This window comes from Lytechinus variegatus, chromosome 16, assembly GCF_018143015.1.
Source record: "Lytechinus variegatus isolate NC3 chromosome 16, Lvar_3.0, whole genome shotgun sequence".
Lineage (NCBI taxonomy): Eukaryota > Metazoa > Echinodermata > Echinoidea > Temnopleuroida > Toxopneustidae > Lytechinus > Lytechinus variegatus.
This window is the reverse complement of record NC_054755.1, coordinates 17,488,318-17,503,151: the sequence shown is the minus strand read 5'-3', so window position 1 is coordinate 17,503,151 and position 14,834 is coordinate 17,488,318. Positions and strand designations below refer to the sequence as shown.

The following is a 14,834-nucleotide window of genomic DNA, read 5'->3' as shown; positions in this document are numbered from 1 at the left end:
TTCTGTCCCTTGTCAAATGAATAAACACAACGAGTACATGTGAAGGCAGACTTCCAATTAAAGGGATGCTCTTGGCTGAAAATATTTATATCTCATTAAATATTAAAAGTAATATTTACATGTACAAAGCAAAATGCTGAAAATTTCATCAAAATTGGACAACAAATATAAACAAAGTTATTGAATTTTAAAGATTTGCATTATTCTGGTGAAACAGTTCTAGGCATGTCTTTAATGTTCTTAAGGTTAGGTTGGCTGATGATGTCATATCCCCACTTGTTCTTTTGTATTTTATTACATGAAATTAGGTTTATTCAATTTTTTCTACCAACTAAAAAAACAATTGGATTGACAACTGATTAAGTGCATTAGTTATTCCTTGCTGCAACTTATTTCATAATGGAGACGCATTATTCACACATTTATGAAAAAATTACGATTTCATGTAATAAAAGAAGAAAAAGGAAAGAGGGGCTGTGACATCTGCCCACCTAATGAATATTCATGGAGACATGCCTAGAATTGTTAACCGGAAAAATGCAAATCTTTAAAATTCAATAAATTTGTTATACGATTTTGATGAAATTTTTAGCATTTTGTTCTTTGAATTTTACTCTATGTAGATATATTTTCAGCTTGGTCCATCCCTTTTATTAAAGATGACATCAGAGAACGACCGAATTCTCCGATTTGGCTGGATCCATCAATACAGGAGCGTAAAGAAAATGGCAAAGCCTAGTGTTTGCAGGATTGGAAAGTGCACAGAAATATTTATTTTATGTTACCTCTTGCCGCTCATTAAGAAAATCTCTCTTTAAAAATGAACCCTATTGAAGGGAACCAGAAAGAAGTCAAAGACACCGTTCTCACTAGAGTCCTAAAACTAGTTCACTGGAAACTAGTTTAACGTGTAATGAGAACAGTCAAAGAGGTCTTGGAAGCGATCTTCCAAACCGGTTCAGAAAACCACCTCGCGATGTAGTTTTGAAATCGCTTTGCCTCGTTAAACTGCATGGCTTTTGCATGATGACACAACCATTCTTGAGGAAGCAATCTTCGCATATTTCGAGCCCGCTACTCCACAAACTGTGTGTGGAATGCCTATGCTGCGGTTTCAAATTTCATGTGAAATATGTCACCCCACTGAGAGTGTTCCCATAGCAACAAGATTGCTTTACGTGAAGTGGTTTTGAAAACCACTTACGGGTGATCAAATGGGAACGCCAGCAAAGCGATCTTCCAAACTGGTTTCCTGAACTGGTTTCCAGATAACCAGTTTCACACAGTACAATGAGAGCTGTTTCTATATTTACTGGAAACCGATTCAGGAAACCAGTTTGGAAGATAGTTTTGCCAGCGTTCCCATTTGATCAGCCGAAAGTGGTTTTCAAAACCACTTTAAATAAAGTGGCCTTGTTGCAATGGGAACGTTCTCACTGGGGGTGACATGTTTTGCGCGAAATTCAAAACCACAGCCTAGACATTCTACACATAGTGTGTGGAGTAGCGCGCTCCAAATGTGCAAAGATCACTTCCCTATTGGGAACAGTTGTGTCCTCACGCTAAAACCAATTTCAAGAGGCAAAGCAATCTTCAAAACTACATCATGAGGAGTTTTTTTCTGAACTGGTTTAGAAGATCGCTCCCAAGACCGATTTGACCGTTCTCATTACAGTTTCCAGTAGTTTAGTTTCAGGATGGTAATGAGAATGGTGTTATTATGTCATACATGTAGTGAAGGACAAATATCAGACTTAACATGAGAGAGGTTCATGGTTCAACTACATCGCGAGGTGGCTTTCTGAATCGGTTTGGAAGATCGCTTCCAAGACCGCTTCGACCGTTCTCATAAACTAGTTTCAAGTAAACTAATTTTAGGACGGTAGTGGGAACGGTGTCTTTAATAGGCTTCTGCCCTGAAGACATTCATGAGCTAGATTTTTCCTTTACAATACACTTGTGATCATCAGCACCTTCCCCCTCCCCCTTTCTTTCTCCAGCATTTCAATTTGGGCCAATAGGGCAGTCTGCACCAGCCTTAGTTTTCAAATTAGCGCGCTATTTCTGATCCGGCAAATTCCTTCTCCAGCACTTCAATTTGGGCCAATAGGGCAGTCTGCACCAGCCTTAGTTTTCAAATTAGCGCGCTATTTCTGATCTGGCAAATTATCCCGATCTGATCAATCTCAAGATTATTTGTAATGGAGACGCAAATATCTCGCTAGTTCGCTAAAGTAATCTTGAGATTGTAACCCTAAGTCAACTTGGGATTATTTGCAAAATAGCGCTATTTTAAATTATCAAACAAGGGGAGTCTTGCCTGCATCATGTGACATATGTGGCAGCAGTGCTGACTTTGAAAACAACTATCAAATAATTATTCAGAAAAATACCATTCGTAACATACTACAAGTATGTTCATTGACCCTATAAAATGACCTTTGCCTTGATCATAAGATCTGATACCCCTTTCATAAACCCCATTAAAATGAATTAGGCGGCTAATAGCAGCAGAATTTGGTCGTAAAATTGGAGGACAAGAGTTATCCGCATTACTCTGATGCTGCTATTATCCGCATAATAGCAGCATCGGGACAAGATTTTGAGTTTATGAACGCATTTCCAAATAATGCGGATAATTGCCATGGTGCGGTCACAAGGTCACCCTTTTCCAACACAACCGCATCGGAGGGGGCGTGTCCAGTTGTCATGGCAATTATCCGCCTTTTTCAGGACGGGCACTCGTTAAAGTAATGCGGCTTATTTTCAGAGTTTATGAACACAATTTATATTGAATTATCCGCATTACTCTTAGGCGGCTAATACCCTTTTTAGACAGGCTAAAATTACCTTAACCCCGTACTATTGGTGGGGCTAAATGGCAATTTAGCCCCACCTATAGTACGGGGTTAAGCTTAGCCCACTTTCGTTTTACACAGCGTTTTTGCAAAGTGGGCTAACCCCACCTATAGTACGGGATTATTTGGCCCTGCAAAAAAGCAGGGTTATCCCACCAATTGCGGTGCTAAGAGAAATAGTACGGGGTTAAGATCGCATGTGCAAAACGAAAGTGGGCTAAGCTTAACCCCGTACTATTTGGCCCCACCTATAGTACGGGGTTAAGGAAATTGTACCGTGTGTAAAAAGTGTACGAGTGAAGCACTTGTACTACGAATGATCGACAAAAACTACTAGTCCGGGGTTAGCGAGTTTCGTGTGTAAAAAGCAAGCATTCCTTATCCGGGGTTAGCAATAACAATTTGGCATGTGTGAAAAGGAAAAAAAATAGTACGGGGTTAAGGATAGTACGGGGTTAGCGATAGTCCGGGGTTAAGAAAATCCTGTGTAAAAAGGGCATAATTGGAGGATAGGTTTATGAAAAGGGTATGAAACTCACACAGGATGTTCACAGACACTTAATTACTATTATGAATGTGCAAGTGTCATATACAAGATCCATAATCTTTAAAAGTTATGATGGCAATTCAACAAATACCCCCAAAATGGCCAAGGTTCATTGACACATGACCTTTGACCTTGGTCATGTGACCTGAAACTCAGTCAGGATATTAAGTGATACTTGATTATCCTTATGTCCAAGTTCCATGAACTAGCTCCATATACTTCCTATATTGTAGGTTAGACATTTCAAACCTTAACCTTAGTATATTTCAATGTTGACGATGATGCCAGGCTGCCCTCGGAAAAGCCGTGCAGACCTACAAGTATACATGTGTAGTCTCACTCTGCTATAGATGCACTGTATGCAGGCGAGAAAAAAATAACTATCTTTCATGGATTTTCTTCCTTCATCAATATTTTTAATCATTTTTTCTGGTATTTCTACAACAAACTTTACGTCAGGGTGACCTTCCCCTTTAAGCAAACAAATGTTTATTCTTGTTCAAAGAAAGGAACTCTTTGGTCAAGGTATTTTCAAACAGGAAACCACCTCAAACCAAATTTCAACTATGCATCAACAATACTAGAGAATCTATAACAACCTCTACAGTATTATACAATAGGGGTGTACCAAAGAGATAAATGTACTTTTGATCAACTTGTATAGCATCAAAAAGAAACATGGGCCAAAATCCCCCCCCCCCCAGAAAATGTAATGAAAAATAAAAATAGGCCCCCTGTAGAAGAGGCTGTAAATGATTCCTGTAACTGCCATTAGGTCAATTGAAAAATATATCATTTTAAATGCATGAAGAAAGATTTTCCCCAGTCATTATTAAAGACAAAAATAAACATCGGCCTTGCAATCCCTATTTCGTTCAAATATTTCTTGGATAATCTTCTGAAAAATGCATCCTTGGAGAACCTCAGTTTCTAAATTGGGCACAATTTGTTCCCTTTTGTAGGTTGCACATTTCTTTTTAAATTTTGCATATTTCGTTTTAAATATTACCCTTTAAAATTCATGCTATTTTAAAATAAAATGTGGGCCTGTGATTTTTCTATCCAATAATTTCATAACAATCTTGAAAAAACTTTATTTAATGTTATTCCTTTAACATCACCTCATTGCCATATGAGAACTGCACAATATTTCAGTTGATTATATTTTTAATACTTCCTCATAGCATGGACCCGGCCCTACAGTACGTGCGCTTGGTGTTATTAAGGCTTTGTGACAAATAAGTGAGTGGGCGTAGAAACATGTCAATACAAAGAACATGTACATTTAAAGCAGACTTCAAAACAATCTTTTTTTAATACAATTGCACGGAAATCCCTCAATGGGAATAATACACAAATGTGTATACATAAGGCCAGCTTATTTTCCGGGGGTGAGGGGGGGAGTCGAACTGTACAAAAGATGAAGTTCAATTATGTGAATTGCATAAACCCATTGCAAGAACATCTTTGTGAAAATGTGAATTTTACATTTGAAAATATAAGTATGTGTATCTACATGTATAAGTGCTGTTTCCGCATACTTAAAAAAGCACATTTGAAAACTTATTTAACTGAAATTTTATAGTGATTGTAAGAAGGTTAGTGTGAAGAAGGAGGATGCTCAAGCCAGAAAGAGTCCTGGGGAGTGTTTCATCAACACTTTCATCCGACAAGTTGTCAGGTCTGACATCTTTCTCTGATGTTGATTGGCTGAGAGGTACTGTTACTATGGTAACTGTCGGATAAAATGGGACTTGTCGGAAAAAACGTCCGACATGTCCTTTCATGTAACGCCCCCCAGATGGATGGAGTGCTATCATAATAGGAGCATCTGAACTCTTCATGAGAAGGAAATGAAATAAATGATAATGTAGTGCATATCTCATTATGACATTAAGTACATGTACCTATGCGCTTCCAAAGGACTCGAGACAAATATTTTATTACTGGCTCTAGCCCCACAATCTTTCACAGAGCACACAGACATTTTCAATGAATAAATTTCTGCCAGGTACCCATAATTACCTGGGTTGAGTGCAACACAATGTGGAATTTCTTTTATTTCATTTATCTTGGAAGGCCACCACGGCCGAATAAAAATGGGTAGCACACTAAATGCAACTTTGATAGAGATCAGTTTTATTTATTAAAAAGGAGCACAATTTAAAGGAAACCAAAACCCAAGAAAAGAAATAATCTTATTGGAAAGATTAAAAATAAGAGGAACAATTTAAAACAAGTTTCATTAAAATTGGTTGTGAAAAAAACAAGTTATGGATGTTTAAAAGGTCTTGTTGTACTTTCTATGAGGATCCCCAAATTGGCAAAATGCTTCAAACATGGCTGATTTTGTGGACAACTCTCCATTTGTTTTGTACACAATTTTTCAGATTTTCCCCATTATCTTTCAAATTGAATCTTGCCTCCATCTGGGCATAAAATATGTCATGGGAAATATAATTCACACCACATATATCAAGGTCAGGAGAAGATAATGTGAAATACGTAAAATAATGGGGAAAATCTGAAAATATGTCTACAAAACAAATGGAAGGTTGTCTACGAAATCAGCCATTTTGAAGCACATTTGCCAATTTGAGGATAACCACATAAAGTACAAGACTGTTTAAACGTCCATAACTTTCTTATTTCCCAACCGATTTTGATGAAACTTGTTTTAAATTGATCCTCTTGTTTTACTCTTCCAATAATACCCTTTTCATAAACCTATCCTCCAATTAGCCGCCTAAGAGTTATGCGGATAATTCAATAAAAATTGCGTTCATAAACTATGAAAATAGTCCGCACTACTTTTACGAGCGCCCGTCCTGAAAAAAGGAGGATAATCGTCATGGCATCCGCACACACCCCCTCCGATGCGGTTGCGTTGGAAAAGGGTGGCCTTGTGACCGCTCCATGGCAATTATCCGCATTACTTTTGAAATGCGTTCATAAAGTCAAAATCTGGTCCCAATGCTGCTATTATGCGGATAATTGCAGCATCAAAATAATGCGGATAACTCTGGTCCTTCCGATTTTACGACCAAATTGTGCTGCTATTAGCTGCATAATTGGGTTTATGAAAGGGGTATAAGATTGCTTCTCTTCTTGGCTTTTTGGTTTCCTTCAAGGCCATGTCCTATGGTGGCCTCCAATTATTTAGAGAGAATCTAGAGGAATTTTGTGAATCAGTGCCAAAAGGAAGCAACTCTGATTCGATTCAAAATCTATTGTTTTTCCTCATTTCGGATATTTTCTGTATGCTCTACACCATACTATTTAAAGAGTTGAAGTAATTTAAGCCCCCTATTCCTGAAATATACATGTAACTCTAGATATTTCCAGATTTATAAAAGAACATTTGAATACATTTACATTGTTCATGAGCACTGTTCAACAGTGGAAAAGAACTTCATCAAGGCTTGATCCAGATTTACCTTGATTAACAACCCCCATTCCCAATCCAATGTGACAGAGGTACATGTATCCCCATCAAAGGTTTTTGAACTTCATCCACAATTTCCCAACCATCCCCTCCTGGAAACCGAGCCCTTTGGAGACGCGGAAGAAGTGGAAAGCAGGAAAGAAAGATTGATGTTGGCTTCAGCTCACGACCCCCAGGAAAGGGAACTTCCCTTTTATGAGAGCTGGCCTTGATATGAGGGTGAATGAATACCTATCAGACCAAGCAAATAGAGATTGTACTGGACTGTACAAATAGGGGAAATCCCTTTGTATAAAACCACTTGATTTTATATGATGTCCATTGCTAGTTGAATGGAGTTTGATTTGTCTCATCCTATCAGTTTAAACACCAACAGCAAATAAATAGGATTTCTTTTTTCTCTCTCTCTCTCTTCCTTATTCTTTAAAGGGTACTCCAAACTGAAAATCATCAGGCCCTATACCTAAATAGAATTTTTTAAATGCTGAAAACTTTATCAAAATCTATGTAATAAAATATAATGTTATTGAGTTTTAAATTTTAGCAATAGGCCTTTTTCATGAAAACGTGATACACTGCACATTCAATAGGTGGGCTGCTGATGATGTCACACCCCAAAAATTCCTTTTTCTTATATTATTACGTGAAATCATAATTATTTCATACACATTTTCATAGTTGCAGTGCGACTGCCAAAGCTTTTATAAGATCATGTACAGTGTAGTCTCTTGTCTGTATGAGGATTTCCATGTACAATGTGTGTCATTCTGTGCAGTACACCTGTACAATGTATGCATGTGATAGATCACGGAGATGGGGGTTTAAAACAAGAAACTCTTGTTAGCCTCCCCCCCCCTGGATATAGTGTATAATGCAAGAACCGTAGGGGAGACCGGGGTTAGTTGGAACATGGGGTAAGTTGAAACATTGTAATCTTCTTTAACGCCTATAAAGTAAATTTATGCAATACCGCCCTCAATTTATTGTTATTGATACTACAACTGTTGTATTATTAATAGCAATAATTTGAGAGCAGTATTGCATGAATTTACTTTACAGGCGTTAATGAAAATTACAATGCTTCAACTTACCCCATGTTCCAAATAACCCCGGTCTCCCCTACACAAAAACATATTAATAAAGGAATGCCCAACATTTTATAAGAATACCAAACTTGGAGAGGACATTTTTCGGACAGAATTGACACCTTATTTGGGTTGTCATTGTCAAGATCTTTTGGGAATTTCTATAATGTGTTTATACAATCGCATTTCATGAATTTTGAATGGTAAAACTATCATAAAACCATCTCCATGCTCGAAATTGATAAAAAAAAGAAAAAAAAAGTAATATGAGACAGGAATTTGGCCACTGGTACATGTATGCATAAAATCAGCTTTATGAACCAGCTCCCCCCCCCCATAAAAAAATGCCTGCTAGAAGTTTTGGTTCTTACACACATGATAAAGATTAACCACCACCCAATTACAACCTGAAGACCTATCAGGATATAGTTCACAGGGAAATAACTATTTTTAATCTAATGGGATTATCCTGAGATTATAACAGCCTGAAGAAAAGTGTCCCATCACCAAGCAATTCATTCTGTTAGCACAATAGTCTTCTTAAAAAAAAATACACAGCTCATTAAAAGTCAGTAAGATTTTTTTACTAATATGAATCAAAGCCTGATGGTTTACTATTCAAAATTGTTCTCAGGTTTATTTTCATTCCTAGAGCCATGGTATCAAAGACTGTTCAAAGTCTATTGATGCGGGGCATCCCGGTCTAGTGGTTACGACTCTCGTCTTAAAATCTGACGGACGGATATGGGTTCAAATGATTCCCAGCCATGGCCTTCAGCGAGAAATTTTCCCACATTGTGCTGCACTCAACCCAGGTGAGGTGAATGAGTACCGGGTAGGCTGGCTCAGCTGGCGGCCGGGGTATTGATTCAATTTCAAGGTGTCAAGTGCAAGACGGCACAGTAACTGCGCACGTACATGGTCCATAATGTGATCACTGTACATGTGTATATGCAAGAATACAAGATGAATTTGTTTCCAAAGGAGACACCCACATACATGCCTAATATGGGATTAATAGTACCAATTAATAAATTACCAATTACCAACTGATCAATCACCATCTTCCCTTTTTCCTATAGGTTCAACCTTTACCTAGATACAGTACCGGTACTATCCAGTATTCAAGTGGATCTTTATTCCTGATGATGAAAAGATCATGCTGAACGAAATGTCGCTAACAGTTCTTTTAAAAGCTACACTTATCAAACCACCTATAACCAAACAGTCCTTTAACTCCTACTGCATGTATATACATGCTGTTTACCACAAAACTTCCATAAGTCGTGCATACATGTACATGTATACCGAGTATTTACTACAGGGATGGCATACAAATGCAGTGACCTTTTTCCAAGAAAGACCAAATACTGTTACACTAAGCTATCAAAAATTCTCCATATTAAAGTTATACACATGTCTGTCTTAAGGTATGTACTTGCTGTGTAGAGTCTAGACCGTATTTGACTATGAACAAGTGGAATGCCTCTGGCCGTCTCACCTGCATCACGCGATTCAACATACAATGTAGCAGCAGTGCTCACTTTGAAAACTACTATAACTCGCACAAGATGTTCAGTGATTCTTGGTTACTCTTATTTCCACGTATTATGAACTAGACCAATATGTACACTTTACAGAGATAGGATGGTAATTCAACAAATACCCCCAATGTGGCCAAAGTTCATTGACCTCACATGACCTTTGACCTTGATCATGTGACCTGAAACTTGCACAGGATATTCAGTGATACTTGATTACTCTTATGTCCAAATTTCAAAAGTCAGATCAATAAACTTGAGAAGTTATGATGGTAATTCAACAGATACCCCCATTATGGCCAAAGTTCATTGACCTTTGACCTTGGTCATGTGACCTAAAATGCGCACAGGATGTTCAGTGATACTTGATTACTCTTATGTCCAAGTTTTATGAACTAGACCAACATACCTTTAAAGTTATAATGGTAATTCAACAAATACCCCCAATTCGGCCAAAGTTCATTGACCCTAAATGACCTTTGACCTTGATCATGTGACCTGAAAGTTGCACAGGATATTCTGTGATACTTGATTACTATTATGTCCAAGTTTCATGAATCAGATCCAAAAACTTTTAAAGTGATGATTGAAATTCAACAGATACCCCCAAATCGGCCAAAGTTCATTGACCCTAAATGACCTTTGACCTTGGTAATGTGACGTGAAACTCATGCAGGATGTTTGGTGATACTTGATTAACCTTATGTCTAAGTTTAATGAACTAGGTCCATATATTTTCTAAGTTATGATGACATTTCAAAAACTTAACCTCAGGTTAAGATTTTGATGTTGATTCCCCCAACATGGTTTAAGTTCATTGACCGGCCTAAATGACCTTTGACCTTGGTCATGTGACATGAAACTCTAATAGGATGTTTAGTAAAACTTGATTAACCTTATGGCTAAGTTTCATGAACTAGGTCCATATACTTTCTAAGTTATGATGGCATTTCAAAAACTTAACCTCAGGTTAAGATTTGATGTTGACGCCGACGCCGCCATCGGAAAAGCGGCGCCTATAGTCTCACTCTGCTATGCAGGTGAGACAAAAAATGAAATGCATTGTATCTGGGTTGCACTTGACTTAAGTTTACGCACAACTGGTGACCCTTTCCAAAGCTAAAGCTTCGGTGTCTGTTATATTGGTTGTTCCGCTGAACTCTGCTGTTGGCTCCACTCACCAATTACAGAGACCGAAGTTCTAACTCGATCTGTACAGAGACTCAATGGCCATATGTTTATGTATTAAGTTCGGATAAACCAGGGAAGTGGGAGATGCGCGACAGCTGAAGCCCCTGTTTTTGTCGGTTTTTAAGTTTATTTTTCCCTGTTTTGGTGCATTTCAGGCCATAACGGAATAATAATCTTTATTTTGGTCCAGTTCTTTTTATATTTCAATGAAGTAAAGAAAAAAAATTGATAATGATCCCCGTCGGGGATTTAGCACTATTTACCCTATAATGGCGGATGCATGATCGCGAGCCGTCTGTGTACGAGGAGAAATTTAAATATGTTAAACTCATTGAAACAGACGGCTGCTACATGTAGCTCTATATTAATGACGTAGCCGAGTCAACTTGGCACCTAAAGTGTAGAACATATCCACTTGTGCATAAAGTTTACATCTAATTGGCCAAAACTTTACAAATATATTTACAATACACCAAGAAACTACACAGATAACATATTGCACTTGTTCACTGCTACCACCCACTTGTTCACTGCTACCACCCTGCCTGTGGGGAATCTACAGGTAGGACTATGGTATGCCAATGTTGTCCAGAGCACACACTTTAAAAAGTCATTAAAATATCACTTTTGTGACCAAAATTACCGGTACTAATTTCCGTACAGTTGCAATTTATTTTTCATTAGTAACTTGGGAATAATTTTTGTATTCACCAGAGCGCTCAAAAACTTGAATTTTGGGCATATTTTTGTGTAAGCCCTCTATTGGTGGAAAGTAATATGGCAAGAAAATTTTCATTTTTTTATCTCTATTTTTAATTAAGAAAAAAATTATTTAAAGTATCAAATTTAAATAAGAGCCAAGTTGTATGAATAATAGATGTAATGGAAACTGTCAGTGTAAAAACATCAAGCATTTTCCTCAAACAAAAAGAGAAAATTAGCCAAACAGTGCCACCCTTATTTTGCCACACATGGAGATATAACTGAGAACAAGGTTATATTGTAACCTTGTTCATTGAATGAGTGATATATTGTCTAATTTGGAAATAATTTTGGAGGGATCAACAAAGAGAGACAATACGGGGCTTTAGTTTTCTGTGACGTGCCATGTGATGTACAAAATTAAGGAATTTTGGGAGCACTGCGCATGCGCGAAGTAATCTGTGACGAGCCTTCTCGTTCACTGACCAAATCTGTGACTCGTATTTGAGGGTTTTGACGTTCGGTGTCATAGTGCTCGAACAAGCGCTAGTTCGTACATGATGACGTCATCCCAGCTTGGCAAAAATGAATGAAGCCGCATCAACACTCGAGTTTCGTTGATTCCGCAGGGCTGGTAAACTGCAAATTACTGCTTGTTACCAGCTTTTCCATTACATTTAGTGTGTCCTGTTTTCAGACACTACATATCCGATAGGTAATTGATGTTTTATTTCCAAACAACCGTGTTTTTTCGGCTTTTTGCGCAAGAGTGCAAATGTTGCACCCACAGTCGCCCCACTGGTTCGTAGCGTGATGCTACGCCTGATTCTCCGGCCAAGCATCGGCCCACGGCCCGCTCGCTATCACGCTGGTATATGCTGTGGCGTGGTACGGGTACGTCGACTTAAATCGAAACTGTTTTCATCAATGTACGAATGTGATACTGAACGAGTGGTGTCACCACTTCCGGTGAACTAGGAATACGTTGCAGTTGCAGACAATCTAAAGCCCCTTATTGTCTGAAGTCACATCAACAAAATATTACAAACAATAAAAAAAAAATTGATGCAAAAAGATGAGGCTCAATCTGAGAATGGAAATGCATGAAAATAACAACAAATTAATAATAAAATAATTAATGATAATATAAACCCTAACTTGGGATAAAGCCTTAAAGGTACATGTACCGTATATTAAATGATAACAATAACACAACAATAATAACAATAATAATAATACCGGTATATGATGATGATGCACAATATCAATTATATAACAGACTAATTATATTATAGACCCTAGGACTTGAGAATGAGAATTTTGAGATATTATTGACAAAGCTCACATAGACTAGAGGACGGAATGGGAGCAAGTGTTCAAGCCGACAAGTCCGGCTACGGTGAAGGACCAAACGCGCTGCCAGCGGTTGACGGAGCTGAGCAAGCTAGTTGTCAAATTGTCAATCAGCAAATAAAATATACATCATATCACTTACAAGACTGACAGCACGTATGCCCCTTTAATGTTCTCGCTGTCTCGAACAATAAAAGAGCCATCTTTTCCTGTTTTCTGCAGCAATGATTCCGTTTCAAGTCGTGAAATCCGACCATGATACCACGGGTATTGGGTAGCCATTATTTGTTCATGCTATGATATCATGTACAATTCCTATGGCGATTTTGCATTTGCGCGAGATAGATCGACACTAGATAGGGTAATCCAAAAATAAAATCATAACACAACACACGTGTGAAGTATTATCGCTGTAATCTCCCAAGAGCAACTAATTTGTGAATGACAACTCCAACTATTCGATGTTAGTCCTTGTCTAAAAGTCTAAGTGCAAGAATTATATGTTTCCTTTCCTGATCCTCTAATATTATCCATATTCCACCAAAGCATGCAGAGGAAATTTGGTTGGTAAATTGGACAATACACAGAAATCAACTGACGGTGATATTTTACAATCGGAACTTCCGGGTTTGCAAGCGAGGGATTCGAAAAGTGTGTCATCTATCTTTATCCTAATACCTTACCCAGCAGCGGTCAGCCCCCCCCCCTTCTCTCCTTTTCTCTCTCTCACCAATGTCTTTAAAGAGTGAGCCCCCCGTCCTATTGGCGGAGGAAAAAAAAAGGAGGGGGAAATAGATTGGAAAAGAGGAGAAAAAAAAGAGGGGGGGGGGGGGAGGAAAACGAGGAAGTCAGACGATCGAGTGAATAATAAGATGAGGGGAAGAATGGGGGGGGGGGGGTATCTTTAATGTCACTAGGCCCTATATAAAATTTTCGCTCGCTTTGCATGTTTGATGATTTACATAAGATTCTTGCTCAAAAGGCTGATATGGAGCTTAAAATATCAAGTTTTGAAGCCAATTCTTTGTCTTATATAAAACATATTTCAGCCCCCCTCCCCCACATCGAGCTTTCATTATTTTGTTTGATTTACAGTTTGATTGCCAAACAAGCTTATGGCGCTGCGCGCTCACATTTTTATTGGCGAGTAATTACCTCACAATAATAAGTAATTCTACAGGTAGGCCCCGACAACAAACTCCCCTATTAATGACTGTATATATACAAAACGCGATTTGCGCTCGCATTATTAACCCATGCATCGTATTTATAGTTAGAAAAGTGCTTAAAAATGTCCAGTTTTCAGGCCTCAATAACGAATTTCGCGCTGTCATAAGGCTTATTTCAATGTATAGAAACGCTTTTCTAAATTTTAAGCACGTTGTTTAAGCCCGTCACCTAACAACTACTGTTTAAACTTAAAACAAAATCTGTTTAAATTTTTTAAACAAGTGATTACGAAAAAGTTTAAACAACTTGTTGTTAGAGTGACAGGCTTAAAGAACCTGCTATTTTTTTACCGTGTAGACTTACAATAAAATTTTCATGAATCCATAATAATTAAATTGTCTTTTTTTCAGAAAGGAATATCTGCTCAAGAGAATAATTCGCTCGCTATTCGAGATTCATGATTACAGAATGTGTTTAGAAAGCCTCGTTTTCCAGGCCTAAATCGCCCCCAAAACTCAACTCGCATTTCGCGCTCACATCACTGATAGTATCAATATCCTTTCGGTTCAGAATAAAGCTATCGCAGTGGCGTAATGAGCTGGGGGCTAAGTATGGCATATCGAATAAAATCTACAAAAAGTTGCAAGCGAGCGAGAAAAAATGAAATAGATTTTGACATATAATTCATAAAATATTATATTTCACCTTTTCTCTCTTCTTTTCTCTTTTTTATTTTTCTCGGCCGCGAAAAAATGGGGGACGGGCAAAAGCCCTCAAAATGCCCTCATCTGTACGCCAACGGTATATGGTAAATTTTGACCCGGTGGCATTATTTTGTTTATTGAGATACACAGCTCGTTCTTTATTAAAAAAAGTGCTTAAAATGTCAAGTTTTCAGATTAGAGAATCAGCAATATTCAACTCGCGCTTAGTCCTGGTCTT

At 37.9% G+C, this 14,834-nt stretch overlaps 1 protein-coding gene across 3 annotated transcripts in view; it reads right to left on the bottom strand.

Annotated features, from left to right (window-relative positions):
- Positions 1–13,333, bottom strand: part of LOC121429959 (phosphatidylinositol 3,4,5-trisphosphate 5-phosphatase 1-like) — a 105,693-nt gene extending 92,360 nt beyond the window's left edge. For all 3 annotated transcript variants that reach the window (XM_041627227.1, XM_041627229.1, XM_041627230.1), the window contains exon 1: positions 12,865–13,333. In XM_041627227.1, the coding sequence (XP_041483161.1) occupies positions 12,865–13,004 (140 nt within the window). In that variant the 5' untranslated portion in view covers positions 13,005–13,333. The remainder of the gene's footprint in view (positions 1–12,864) is intronic.
- Positions 13,334–14,834: the final 1,501 nt, after the last annotated feature.